This window comes from Macaca thibetana, chromosome 18, assembly GCF_024542745.1.
Source record: "Macaca thibetana thibetana isolate TM-01 chromosome 18, ASM2454274v1, whole genome shotgun sequence".
NCBI lineage: Eukaryota > Metazoa > Chordata > Mammalia > Primates > Cercopithecidae > Macaca > Macaca thibetana.
Genome location: NC_065595.1, coordinates 48,980,935 through 48,995,715, shown reverse-complemented (window position 1 = coordinate 48,995,715; position 14,781 = coordinate 48,980,935). Strand labels below are relative to the sequence as shown.

At 41.2% G+C, this 14,781-nt stretch overlaps 1 protein-coding gene across 1 annotated transcript; it reads right to left on the bottom strand.

Annotated features, from left to right (window-relative positions):
* Nucleotides 1–4,170: 4,170 nt before the first annotated feature.
* Nucleotides 4,171–7,477, bottom strand: SLC25A52 (solute carrier family 25 member 52). The gene has a single exon (XM_050768277.1). The coding sequence runs from the start codon at nucleotides 7,252–7,254 to the stop codon at nucleotides 6,340–6,342; it is 915 nt and encodes a 304-aa protein (XP_050624234.1). The 5' UTR covers nucleotides 7,255–7,477; the 3' UTR covers nucleotides 4,171–6,339.
* Nucleotides 7,478–14,781: the final 7,304 nt, after the last annotated feature.

Genomic DNA, 14,781 nt, shown 5'->3' with positions numbered 1-14,781 from the left:
ATCCTTGACAGTCTTGGCAGCACCTCATAAGGGGAATCAGAAATGGAATACTTATAGGGCTCTGAGGTCTGAGCCCAAGTGTTTTAAAACAGGCCTTTCAAGGAATATATATATTCTCTGCCTTGAAAGACCTGTTTTATATATAGGGAAATATATATGTATTTCTATAATGTATCAATACAAAGTTAATTATATGTATAATATACAAAAATTGTTTATGTATTTAATGATACATAAAAATGTTTATATGTAAATATATATGTTTATATAGTAGTTTAAGTTGGCAGTCACAGCAACTTGAATCGGTAAACTGTGGTTAAAAAGCAAGGGTTTGCCCAGATAAGCAATGTATTGTCTCCAATAAATTGGTCTGTGAATTTTGGAATTCAATGTATTGTCTCCAATTAATTGGTCTTGGGATTTCCAGAAGCACAGAGTAAAATTACTTATTGGTGTGCAACCTTATATTTTCTGAATAGGTGTTTTCAGGAACAAAAAAACAAAGTCATGTTGACATGGGTAGTTTTCTTAGTCCATTTTTTCCTTGCTGTAACAGAATGCCACAGACTGGGTAAATTATAAAGAAGAGATATTTATTTCTTACAGTTCTGGAGGCTGGGAAGGCCAGGGTTCAGGGGTTGCATCTGGTGAGGGCCTTCATGCTGATGGCAACTCTCTGCAGAGTCCCAAGGTGGCACAGGCCACCATATGGTGAGGAAGTAAGAGTGTGCCAGCTCAGGTCTCTCTTCCTCTTCTTATAAAGCCACCAGCCCCATCATGGAGGCTTCATCCTTCATCCTGATGGCCTTATCTAATTCTAATTACCTCCCATTCGTTCTACTTCTTAATACTGTTACAATGAGGATTAAGTTTACAACACATAAATTTGGAAGGAACATATTCAAACCATAGCAGTGGCCTATAGTCTTTTATAAGAATCGACATACTTGTAAGATATTTGCCCTTGTTAGAATTAATGAGTATACAAGGTGAAGAGAAGACATGGAGAATCTAAGAATGGCTGAATTGTTCCACGTAACAGCAAGCATGGAGATACTCAAATAAGAAATAAGGGAACTGGAGAAAGTAGGAAGAGCTTGGCAAACTGAGTACTGGGGAGAGAAGAGAACTAATTTGGTGGTATAAAGGAGAATGTACAAAAGAGACAATAAGACAGGAAAGAGAATGGACATGAGAGCATCTGTGAAGATTAGAACTGTGGAGAGAGGAAGAGTTATCTAAATGTGAGTACTAGGAAGTTTTTTTGGGTGTATGTGCATCATGCAATATTAATTCCCTGCTCCTAAATCCTCAAGAACTGTTTGGTAAAGACTTACATGAAAGTCCAGTTTGTGCTTCTTTTAGATGCGTAACCATTCAGAGATTGGCTTCCAGGGGAACTGGGACATTTAGGTTGTTCTTTAAAAACAGGAAAGGTTGCCTGTACATTCCAAGTCATTCTTCAATAAATAACATGTCAACTGGCAGATTCTAAGATTACCCTGAGATGAAATTTGATGTCTAAAGTTAGAAACTTTGATCATAGTTATCAGTATAACCAGTCAAGAAGAAAAGAGACCTCAAATAGTAGGGGAAATAAAATGGGCAAAATAAAGTAAAGTTATTATATCCAGGCAGTGAAAACATTAGAGAAAAACCAAAATAACAGGTCAAAATCAGAAAGGAAGAATTATATGTTTGAAAGAGTAGCCAAAGATTAAAATAGAATCAACATTGTAAATGTCAAGTGGAAGCTATTTCCACAGCAAAAAGATATTGGGAGAAATACGAAAGGTGAAAGAAAAAGGAAAAGAGAATAATGATAATAGTTTTGTGTCTTGAAAGCCTATTTATAGATGCCATAGTAAGTGGCTTACTTGGCATTTTATTTTACTGATAATTAAAAGCAACCATTTGCAGTAAATGTTATTTTTCAGATGAAAGAAAAACCCAGAGTCACTTGCCTAATGACATATAACTTGTAAGTAACAGAGTTAGAGTTTGAACACAGGTATATCTCATTCTTTTTATTTACTTTTTATTTTTTTGAGATGGAGTCTCACTCTGTCACCAGGCTGGAGTGCAGTGGTGTGATATCGGCCCACTGCAACCTCCACCTCCTGGGTTCAAGCAATTCCCGTGCCTCAGCCTCCCGAGTAGCTGGGATTACAGGCACACACCACCATACCCAGCTAATTTTTGTATTTTAAGTAGAGACGGGGTTTCACCATGTTGGCCAGGCTGATCTCGAACTCCTGACTTCGTGATCCGTCCGCCTCAGCCTCCCAATGTGCTCGGGTTACAGGCGTGAGCCACCATGCCTGGCCAGGTATATGTCATTCTAAAGCTTATATTCTTCATTATTTGTGGTCTATACTGCTGGTTATTATAGACCACAAATCTGGTGTGTTATTATAGAAATACATGCATGAAGTTTAGCACCATTAGTTACAGATTCTGATGGGAGAAAAAAATTTCCTTAATGCAGAATGTCAGACACCACTATACTGACAGAAGGTTAACTAAGGCTCATGTGAACCCACAGTCCTATGCATCAACCAAAACGTAAAAGTAGTCTGAATAAACTCCCATCCCACAACTGCCTGATGTGTGAAAAGAAACCCTTTTATTTATTTATTTATTTAGTTAGTTAGTTAGTTAGTTAGTTTTGGGGGGAGAGGGGCTTAAAAAACAAACCTTATTCCAAATTATCAAAAAAAAAGTATTAACTCTGAAACATTTAACAGATTTCATTTAAACTCATATGGTCATAAAACTCAAACTATCAAACAAAAATAGCATTGTGCGCTTAACCACTTTCAATAACGAACCTTCGAGACTCCCACACAATTTGGGAGCCATTAGGCAACACATATTTAATATTAAGCAAATACAGCATTCAAAACTAAAAATCTTCAAATTTCAAGAGAATGCCTGTTCAAGTCTTTGATACACATTTGCACATGAGAAAAGAAATATTTTAATTTAAAAGAAACCAAGTCTGAGTGCTTACCCTTTCTTCACATGTAATCTCCTGTCCACCCTTCATTTTATGACTGCATACCCCTCACTCTATTTCATCTACACTGAACCAGTGTTAGTTCAACATGATTGGCTTCACTTGAAGCTCTCTAGATCCCATTTCATATATATCCCATCAACCACCATTATTCCCTTACATGTTTGCACAGCCTTATACTGAGTATTGCATTGTAACTGAGCTTGGGAATTTCAGGTATGCGAAGGTAATTATTCACACAAACGATTCTGTTTTATTGCACAGTTCACAATATAGCCGGTGATTATACAGCCAACCATGTTAAGATGAATATCGACTATTTAGACAAAAACATCCATTTTCTCCCCAACCACTAATGAAACAAGAAAGACACACATATTTGCCACCATATCAAGGTTGTGTTTAGTCTGTGGTGCAGTCCTGAGGGCTCATACTACTCTCAGTGTGTTCAATACAGAATCCATAACATTTCTGGTGGCATCACACACGAAGTATAGGACACAAGACCATAAGTGTCCTGCACTCATGAGCCATTTGTGCCACATACGTAACAGAAAGGCCACTTTTAAAGCTTTTCAGATATTCAATCATGTTTGCCTTTTCAATTTTTTTTTTTTTTTTTTTGAGATGGAGTCTTGCTCTGTTGCCCAGGCTGGAGTGCAGTGGCGCGATCTCGGCTCACTGCAACCTCCGCCCCCCAGGTTCAAGTGATTCTCCTGCCTCAGCCTCCCGAGTAGCTGGGATCACAGGTGGGTACTACCATACCTGGCTAATTTTTTGTATTTTTAGTAGAGATGGGGTTTCGCCATGTTGACCAGGCTGGTCTCAAACTCCTGAGCTCAAGTGATCTGCCAGCCTCGGCCTCCCAAAGTGCTGGGATTACAGGCATGAGCCACCGTGCCCAGCGTGCCTTTTCAAAGTTATTACCACACTAGTTCACACTGAAGGTAAAAGCAATAGTTAGCATCTCTTATTAACAACACATTTTGACTTCAAGTTCAGACAAAGCTGTTGGTTACAAGTCCTGCTAATTTTTTTGTCAAATTTAAGAAGTCTATAGGACAACATAAAATCATCCCTGGTAATGTATTTGCAGTTTGGTCTTCAAAAGCTGTAAAGAGTGACAAAGAAATTTTTTTTAAAATGCTGAGTTAAAACCATTAAAAATATTTATTAATAATTGTTTTAAACGCCACTTATTTGAGACAGCAGAAACCAAAGCATTTTACTTAGAATTCTCACTTAGCTTATATTTCACAAAAGCGCTTTAGAACTCAGATTTCTACCACCTGTATGGAGTGTAAAGACAAAAGGAAGCCTAACAAAACCAAAGGCCCAATGGTGTCTATTTCCAGGGCCAAGGTATAACCCCAGGCTAACCCACCTGCCCTGGGCTGAGTAGCTAGAAGTGCCTGTGAGTGCTCAAAGTCACACACATGAATGAGGGTGTCAGGCACCAAGGTGCCTTTATTTATTCATTTCTCAAACTCAATTCCCTTCAAATCCTGACTCTATTTAATAGGCCAAAGGATGCTACTCATATTTATTTGGTGACAAATTATTACTTTTTAAAATCTTTACATCTGCACCTTGAAAATAAACTGTAATATCCAGCACAACATTGTCAGACAGAGCTGCTGCTGTATGGCTATTTAGCTTTATTAATGTCTGGCTAATGCTTAATACGCTTCATCCTTTACAGCTGGAAAAAGGATGTTCACTGTATTTAACCAGCCACCATGCATTCAGAGGTAAACAGCTTTTATGGACTATTTGCCCAGGAACTTTCAGTAAACTACGAAGTCAAGGCCTTTATTTTGGTCAGTATGTGCACATATTCACATGCAATTACCCAGAAAGAAGAAAAACTGGTTAACAAGAAACCTACCGTCATGTCAGATGCTGGAAATAATCTTTAGCTACATAATATTTACAGAAAGGGTTTTAAGATTCATAATCCACTTTTTCAATCTGTCTCTTATATTTCATTAGTCAATTGGAAGTGGCATGAGTTTCGTCTGGAAAAAATATTTTCACATTTTCTAATTCCTTTGACAAAGAAGTTTTCGTCTGTTAAGGGATGAGGATGCTATTTGGCTATTACCTACTTTTAGAATTCAAACTAACCCTTCAAATGTCTTTATTTAGATCATACGCTCTCAAACTATCTTACTGTTTTACTGACACAGTGGTAAACTGGGTTCCCAAAATATCCAAATCCTAATGGAGTCTCTATTTCCAGGAGTAAAATAAAAGACAGCGAACACTGTGAGGTGAAACCCATCCTGAGTCTTTTCCCCTCCACTCTGTAACATTTAGAAACTAGGGGGAAAAGTGGGATTGCATTAGTAGACCGCCAAAACAAAATGTTATGAAAGTGTTTATTTTTTAAAAGGAGAGTTTTAAGAGAACAGGATGCTTGAATATGACCAACTCCTACTGCACAGGAAAAATAACCACAGACCTTTGCTGAGATGGCATCAATAATTCAAAGAAACTAAGCTAAACAGAATTTGATCTATACACAATATGCAAACTTCTTAACAGCATGGAACACCTATAACAACATTTAAGTCCCTTCATCTTTCGGCAATGAAATAAGTGGAATTAACATAAGAATATTTTGTAAGGGTTGAAGGTCACAGTCAGAATCAAACAGAAAACTTTCAAACCTAGAAAACAAAATGGGAACTTTCAGAGCTCCTTGATCTACCATATCTAAATAGAAATAGTATAATGACTATCTGATAGGTGCTTAGTTTCAAAACTAATACAGGCAATTTATCATGAAAAGCCTATACCTATTAAGCTGTTTTTCTTCTCTGTTCTGCCCCTTTGTCATATGCTTGAGCTTAATGAAAACTATCCTCTGCAGCTGCTCCTGAGGGCAGAGAAGCAAGCAATGGAGTCACAAAGGAAGCCTGAGGAGCCCCTGGCCCCTGAGGACCGTCTTTCCGGCCGGTCACAGCCACTTATGTCTCAACGCAGGAGTTCAAGACTGGTTTGAGAAAAAGAATCCTATCTTGGGGATTAGGTTCCCTGTCAAAGGCCATCAGATGGACAGCTATTTACCAGGCAATTAGCCTAAAGCTGTTAGGTAATGATAAAAAACAAAACAAACAAATAAAACCCTTATATTTTCCTATTGGAACATTTTATTCTGTTTTGTTGATGCTTAAGGAAAACAGCTTTGCCCATAACTCACTGTGGCCCGGAGTTATGACACCAACTTGTGTTTGGCCAGTTAAGAAAGAGGCCAAACTGCATTCTTCTTAGAAGGTCTATTCAGTTGATAAACGGCACTTAACTGATGGGTTTTTTCATATAACCTTTAACAAGAACTCGTAAGTTGCATTGATTATGCCCCAAGAGATAATGGACCGATGGTAATTCAGATGAGCACCTCTGAAAAGATTTATCAGTTTTCTGTCCCGTTCCAGCCAGATTTTTTGGAAAACCTTGGGGAAAGACTGAAATTCCCCACCAATCTGAGACTGTATGCGAGTTTTTACAACATTAATTGGAAAAATCAAGAATCCCAACATGGCACCCAATAGACCTCCACTGATAAAATCACTGACAAAATGAGCACTGGGAGTCGTTGCGGTAGGCAGATGCTCCTTAATGGGACCTCGAAGGCCAAAAAACAAGACATTGCTGAGTCCATTCCGGAAAAGAATGGGCACCAAGCCTCGATAATACTCTCCAATTCCATAACATTTCAGGGCCTTGAAAGCCTGATAAGTGTTGGTAAATTTGTCATGATGCTTGTGGTCTTGAAGCAATGTCTGAACTCTTTCCAGTGGAGTGAAAATTGCTTCTGTTGTCCCTGCAAGCACTGCCGCCACACTACGGGTTGCAAACTCTGGAGCACTGACATGCTTGTGGAGAAGGCAGGATAAATCCTCATACAGACCAAACATAAGTGAAAGTGTAGTTGTCTTCTGCATCAATGGGGGAAGGATTCCACGATACAAATTTCGAAATCCATCCCTTCTCAACTGAAGTATTGCATCCCGGGTTTGGATGCCATACAGCTGTTGTCGAAAGAGGACCTTCTGAATGGGATATGTGATTGCGACGTTGTTGAAGGCTGCGCAGCAGCCACACAAGTAATGCTTCATTTCACCATCATTTGTAATATGAGGTGATATATCTTGTTTTGAAGATGTAAGTACTGGTGGCCTCTTTTCATGAGCTTCTGAATCCATCACGTTGCTTAAGATCTTTTTCATGAAGGACTTTTTTTAACTTGTGACATCATCTGAGCCTGGAATTTGGCAGGTTGATAGCTTTGTGATAATGTTCCCAATTTCTTCCATTGTTATTCTTCCGTTAGGTTCTCTCTTCTCGAGTCCATTTTGATAACTGGATTTCCGTTCTCCAGGCGTCCATTTCCCCAACCCATCGCAGCCAGCGTCCCGCAGAATGGCGGGCAAACCGGGGCCTGCGCAGGCGCAGACCGTGACCGACCCCCGGGCGGGGGCGGAGCGCGACGCTCGGCGACGTTGGGATCCGAAAAGAAACCCTTTTAAAGCAAGCATGGCAATTTCTTCTAAATAAGCTGGATAAAATTAAAAACCCATTCATCCAAAGATCCTAAAAAGTCAACAAATTCCTAGATATTAAATGTTTCTTGTATCACAAGTGTTTCTTAAATCACATAACCTTTTCCACGGACACTGTAAAGATGTGTTCCCAGTGGATTCCCTAAGGGAGTGTGAAACTTTGTAAATAGTGGTTCACACCTGTAACCCCAGCACTTTGGGAGGCCAAAACGGGAGGAACAATCGAGGATAGGAGTTTGAGACCAGCCTGGGCAACATAGCAAGACCCCTGTCACCATCCAAAAAAGAAAAAAGAAAAGAAAGAAAAAAGTAGGTGATAAAGAGAAGTAAGGAGGAGATGAATAATTTTTTTTAATAAAAGTTCTGTATACTGCATGAAATTTTACTGGGAGGAAAGTGTTTGAGGTTTTAAGAGGCATAAATTAAATAACCTTGAAACCCATTTTGCTCTAGGACTATCCATGTGTTTTCTAGAGTGACCAACGTTTATATTCCATGTATGTGTATAAGAGATGAAAGGAAAGAAAAATAAGTTCCCTCCCAGGACAGTGGAAGGCTTCAGCCAACAAAGTAGGCCACAGCATCAGACTATATTGCCTGCTGATGTGTACTGCCTAGTTTTGAATGGAATCAAATGACAGCTTCCTTGAGATTAAATGACAGTTTCCCTGACCATCATCCTAAAGCATGCCTGTGGTGGATCGCTCTAGAATGAACCATAAACACCGAGTTCTCTTTAAGCTTTAGTGAAACGAAATAGTAAAAGCTTTTCATGGAAGGAGAAAGGAGTCTCCAACATTTATACTGATTGATTTTGGCAGCAATGACTTTCATTAGAAAAGTAATTGCTGGGTATGCAAAAATTAGCACTGTTGGGGCTAAAGAGATCTTTGTTTTCTTTTGTTTTGTTTTGCTTTTTTGCCTAATGTTCATAGTGTTTTCTCGGTTTTGCCATAGCCCTTCTGTCAAGATGCTGGCAATCAGAATATCATGAAAAACAGAGTGCCCTTTCTCGCATTTATTGAAGAAAGATTCTCATGATCCTATGGTAAGGTAATAATTGCTTTTTCTCAATCCATCCTCCACACTGCAGCCAAAGTGATCATCTTAGTAACAAATGTGACCACGTTTTCCCCCACTTAAATCTTTAAATGATTTTATACCTGAAGGACAAAGGTCCCCCATGGTCTGATGTCTTCCTACCCTCGGCACCATCTGCCTTCACATTTCTAAAGGCACCTTCCGTCCCAGCCATATCAAACTACTTGGAGCCTCCAGAATGAAGGATAATGTGCCATCTGACACTCCTTTGTCTTTATTCGGTTATTCCTTCTGCCTGAAACGTCCTTCCTTCTAGTTCCTACTCAGCTTCTGGAAGCCTTCACTAACCCCTCAGTCCAAATGAGGACCCTTTCTCCACATCACACTCTATATACACTGTGAGTGTGGCACGTGTCACACTGTACAATGTCCATGATTCACAATGCTGAGGGCTTCTCCAAGACACAGTCCACTTCTCATTCAACTTTATTCCACTTTGTGTCCCTAGTGCCCGGGCATCTGGTTAGGTCTCCAACTGCTAAAGAGTGTAAAGAGTGTTGATGACTCCTGTATTACTCATGGTTCTTGGTTATGAGAGCCAAAAGTACCATTCCAACTGATGCAAGCAAATCTAGGGGGCATGGAAAGGAGCAGGAAGGAGGAAGAGGAGAAGAGAAGGAGGTAAGAAATCAAGAAAGGAGAAAAAAAGGTGGCATCTGGACAACATTTAAAGCAATTTTCCAGCTTCTCTCATTTGCACCAGTAGGAGGGGGCCATGTGGCCGCAGAGGGGAATGTTTCCTAATAAGCTTCTGGATCCTGGTGGTTCTGGGGAGTACTTACCTCCTTCTGCCCCAGCACCCAACAAGTGCCAGATGAGGCAAGTGAATTCCTTTGAAAAAGAGGAAAGAAAGGTGGGAAGTGTGGTTGTGAGAAAATAACAATAAAAAGTGAAGCGGGGGGAGAAATGTATTAGCTCTTGTAATGAAAAAGTTGAGAAATCCAGAAGTAGCAATCACTTCAGGCATTGCTGGATCCTAGAGGTCAACCACCATCACAAGTACTTAACACCTCTCTCCACGTATATATTTCCCAGCTATACATTCCTCAGTTTTAATTCATTTTCAGTCAGCTCTTTCTATAGAGTGACATCCTACCCGAAGCTTATTCTGCTAATTTAGCAACTGAAGGATGAAGTGCTTCGCTTTCCCAACAGTTCCTGCAAAACAACCCTAGGATCGAGTTGTAATGCAGTTACTTGGTCTGAACCAATCACTGGGATCAGAGGGATGGAAAATGATGCTAATCAAACCTGAGTCACTTGCCTCATCCTGCACTTGTCAGGTAAAGGGGGCAGAAGGAGGTAAGCCTCCCATCTCGCCTACCACCCAAACCACCAGGACCTAGAAAGGTATTAGGAAGTGTTCCCCCTCTGAAGCCACACATCCCACTGCCATTGGTGCAGATGAGAGGAGCTGGAAAATTGCTTTGGAAGTTGAGCCATTGCCACCTTTTTTTTTGTCCAAGCTTGCAGTTTCTTGGGCAATATAACTACACAGTTTGAAATCATGCAAATCGGGGGTGGGCGGGGGGTGGGGGGCGCGGTGGCTCACCCCTATAATCCCAGCACTTTAGGAGGCTGGGGTGGGGGATCATCTGAGGTCAGGTGTTCGAGACCAGCCTGCCCAACATGGTGAAACCAAAAGTAGACAGGTGTGATGGTGCACACCTGTAATCCCAGCAACTTAGGAGGCTGAAGCAAGAGATTCGCTTGAACCCAGGAGGTGGAGGTTGCAGTGAGCTGAGATCACGCCATTGCACTCTATTGCAACAAGAGTGAAACTCCATCTCAAAAAAAAAGAAAAAAAATCAGGCAACTCTGTTGACCGATGGCCCAGGTCAAACATGTTTGGTCACAGTCCTAGATTCCAGACCCTTTATTGTGGGATTTTTGTCTCAGCGTAGGCCCTAATGCTCTGCCATCCCACCTACTCCTCAACCTAATATTGTCCATGCTGGCTGCCCCAGGACAGAACCAGCACCCTCAAAGCACAGATAACTTGGCCCTTGCCCCTTGGTTATGTCTGATGGATGACTCTTTACAGTGAGACCATTGTCACCTTTCTCAGGCTGCTAAATATCTGAAAGATGTTTGGAAGAAGCCTAGAAGAACAGGAATGAAGCTTCTCTCTGATTCCTATCTTCTGATATGTTTTCCACACCCTAGGCTTTGTGAGAAGTAATATTAATTGATGACAGAGAATCTCACTTTTCAATTCAGCGAAGCTCAGAGACATCTATCTAACTTTCTTTTCTTTTATTTATTTAACTTTTTTGAGATGGAGTTTCACTCTGTTGCCCAGGTTGGAGTGCAGTGGCACCATCTTGGCTCACTGCAACCTCCACCTCCCAGATTCAAGCGATTCTCCTGCCTCAGCCTCCCAAGTAGCTGGGACTACAGGCGCATGCCACAACACCTGGCTAATTTTTGTATTTTTAGTAGAGACGGGGTTTCACCATGTTGGTCAGGTTGACCTGGCCTCAGGTAATCCCCCCGGCCTCAGCCTCCCAAAGTGCTGAGATTACAGGTTTGAGCCACCACGCCCAGACAGAGACATCTAACTTTCTAAGTTGATAACTATAGGAAGAAAGGGCCTCCCGTAGCAAAGCTGTCTTTTCTTCCCTTGCTGCTTTCAGATGGTTGATTTCTAACAAAACTTGTCTTTCTGGTAGGACCTAAATGAAGGCTACAAAATAAATTCATCTTATTCCATCAGCCTGATGCTTTTCTATCATCTCTCTTTAACTTTCAACCTCAGTAGCCCCATGGTCAGAGCACCAAGATAAAATAGGATACAGTTTAACCACTGCCTTGCTGCTACTGCACAACAGAAATTGCCAGCTTCCTGCTCAAAATCGAGAGGTCCTCACTGCCCCACCCCACCTTGAGTGAGCTGATTCTCTATTTCACAATCTGCAACATGTATTCTCTCACTTCCAGATACGAATTTAGAAAGTGTTCAGAGCCTTGTATTAGTTTTTTCAGGCTGTCATAACAAAGTACCATAGACTGGGTGGCTGAAACAAAAGAGATTGATTTCCTCACAGTTCTGGAGGCTGGAAGTCCAAGATCAAGGTGATGGCAGGGTGGGTTTCTCCCAGGGCCTCACTCCTTTTCTTACAGATGGCCACCTGATTGCTTCATCCTCATATGGCCAACTCCCAGTCTGTGCGTCGGTGTCCTAATTTCCTTTTATAAGGACACCAGTTATAGTGGATTAGTGCCTACCCTGAAGAACTCGTTTTAACTTTATCTCTTTAAAGATCCTATGGAAATACAGTCACATTTTGAGCTATTGTAGTAGGTACTGTTAAGACTTCAACATATGAATTAAGGAGACACAGTTCAGCTCCTAAGAAGTCTTTCCGTGACAAAAATGCCACTCAAACTGGCTTGAGCAAAAAGAAGGAATGTGTTGTCTCTCATAACTGAAAAGTCAGTAGCGATTGGTCTAGGCTGGATGCAGGGTCACATAACGTCAGCACGAGCCATTTGTCTCTTTTTATTATATTTTTGTGGATTGGCTCTTTCTGTGGTACAGTGATGGTTGGAAACAGCTCCATGTGTACAAACTGTTCATTTGGCAATGTCATTTGATATAGATTCACTTTACATATAGTTCCAGAAAAGTCTTGGGGTGGAAACTCATTGACCTAACTGGAGTCACATGTCCAACAATGAACCAGTCCTTATGGCCAGAGGAATGAAATATATCATTCCTCATATATCATTGCCCATACCTGAATATCAAGCCCACATCTAAAGAAAGAGCATCAGCCCATCCAAACTAGGTGAGCTCAGACAAAAGGCAGTAATGTACAGAGGTTAGCATCAAAGAGTCTGGAATTTGACCCCTGGGTTCAAATCCACACTGGCCAGCTGTGTGACCCTGGGCAAGTTACTTAACCTCAATTTTGTAAAGCAGGACTAATAAGGAAATCCAACACCTATAATAACACACCTCTGTATTTCTTACTGTGCAAGATAACAATGTACTTTCACTTTTTTTTTTTTTTTTTTTTTTTTTTTTGAGACAGAGTCTCGCTGTGTTGCCCAGGCTGGAGTACAGTGGCATGATCTTGGCCCCTGCAACCTCTCCTTCCCAGGTTCACGCCATTCTCCTGCCTCAGCCTCCAGAGTAGCTGAAACCACAGGCACCCGCCACCACGTCCAGCTAGTTTTTTTTTTTTTTTTTTTTTTTTTGTATTTTTAGTAGAGATGGGGTTTCACTGTGTTAGCCAGGATGATCTCGATCTTCTGACCTTGTGATCCGCCCACCGTGGCCTCACAAAGTGCTGGGATTACAGACATGAGCCACCGTGCGCCACCTACTTTCACTTTTTCTTGACCACAAGTCAGAAGTCATTTTAACCCAGAAAGGCCTTAATCGGGGGAAAAAAAAAAAGGCAACAACTTTGGAGCCTTCTTGATGTTCCTGACAGGAGAAGAAAAAGCAAGGAAGAGAAGGAAACAATATATCAATTAGAATGTTTTTGACAGCAAGTAATAGAACACATGCTAAAGTGGTATAACAATAAAAATATTGGTGTCTCACTCACCAGGAAGTCAAGAGGAGGGCTACCCTGGAGGTCACACAGCCCCAGCAATGTCAGAGCTCTGACTCCATATCTCTGCCATTTCTTTGACCTTCCCCACGAAACATGACAGCTGCAGAAAATCAAGTACAGTGTCCTCTGATGACACTGTTCAAACTTGAAAGGAAAATAGATTTCTTTTTGTAACATGTTCTTCTTTTAGATGAGAGGAAGACATTTCTTTGGAGCCCCTAAAAGACCTCCTCTTACATCTTCTCTGTTGCATGCCCACCCCTAGATCAATCACTGGCAAGGAGAATAGAATTACCACATTAGCTGAGACCAGCCAGGGCATATGGCACTGCAAACAAAACTGGTGTCCTGATAAGAGGAAACAGGAGTGGCAGATGGGGAGCAGAATAAGAAAAGAAAGGAATGGAGAAAGAAATCAAAAGAACCAAGAAAAACAGTGATACACAAAGGAGGGAGGTGGATGAGACCACATGTGCTGTGGAGGAAGCATAGCATCCTCTCCCTCAGACACTCTTCGTTATCATCTGTCATCCATCAATTCCTCAGTAGCATTGGGGGCATTTATGATTCACACCAAAGGCAGCACAGCACAGTAATACAGATGAAGGCCTGGACTAGCATATTAGCCGTCTATTGCTATGCTGGGGCTCAGAAAATAGTACCCCAAAATAAAGACCTTGGATCAGCCTTGGAAGCAAAAGTTTTTCTTTGTTCTTCTCCTGCCCTCCTGTCTCTCAGTCCCATCCTCTCCCGAGGCTAGCCGTAGAAACTAGAATTCCTCTTCCCCAAGGCGGATCATGGAAACCAAAGCCCCTTTTGGTCAAAGTCAGTCATAAGGCCTAAAAACATCACTCTAACTTTGCCTCCATCTTTCCATGTAAAAACTGATCATAGGGAAATTATCTAACCTTTTTTGACTGTAGGTCCTAAGATCTCCATTCCAGAGAGGGCCCTGCCCCACACCCAGAAGAAAGGAATGCTGCTCAGAGAGGCCAAGAAGAATCTAGATGGACAGGCCTTGTGGGGTTTCCCCACTCAGTCTATTAACCTTAGATCAAACCCTTTTTGTCCAATCATATTCCCATATGGATGTCTATATTTTGTTGAACCTAAGCATAAAAAATGGACAATGTCCCCTGTATCTTTGGGTCTTCATTCTGAAGGCTCATGTGTACACACGTTAAAGAAAGTTGTATGCTTTTTCTCTGACATAGCCAGCAAGTCAGAGGTGGCTTTTGGCAGAAGGCCTTAGTTCTTCCCCACGGGGCCTCTTAAAGGGGCTGCCTAAGTTGTCTTGCAGTCTGCAAGCCAACTTCCTCAGTCTGAGGGATACAAGAGTGAAGGTAGGAGTGACAATGTCTTTTATGACTTTGCCTTCATCCATCTACACTTCCACCACATTTCATTTGTTAGAAGCAAGTAAATAAGTCCAGCTCATATCCAAAGAAAGAGGAAAAGCCTACTGAGGAGAGGAATTTTAACATATGTCAACAAATTTGTGGACATATGTTAAAACCACCACAAG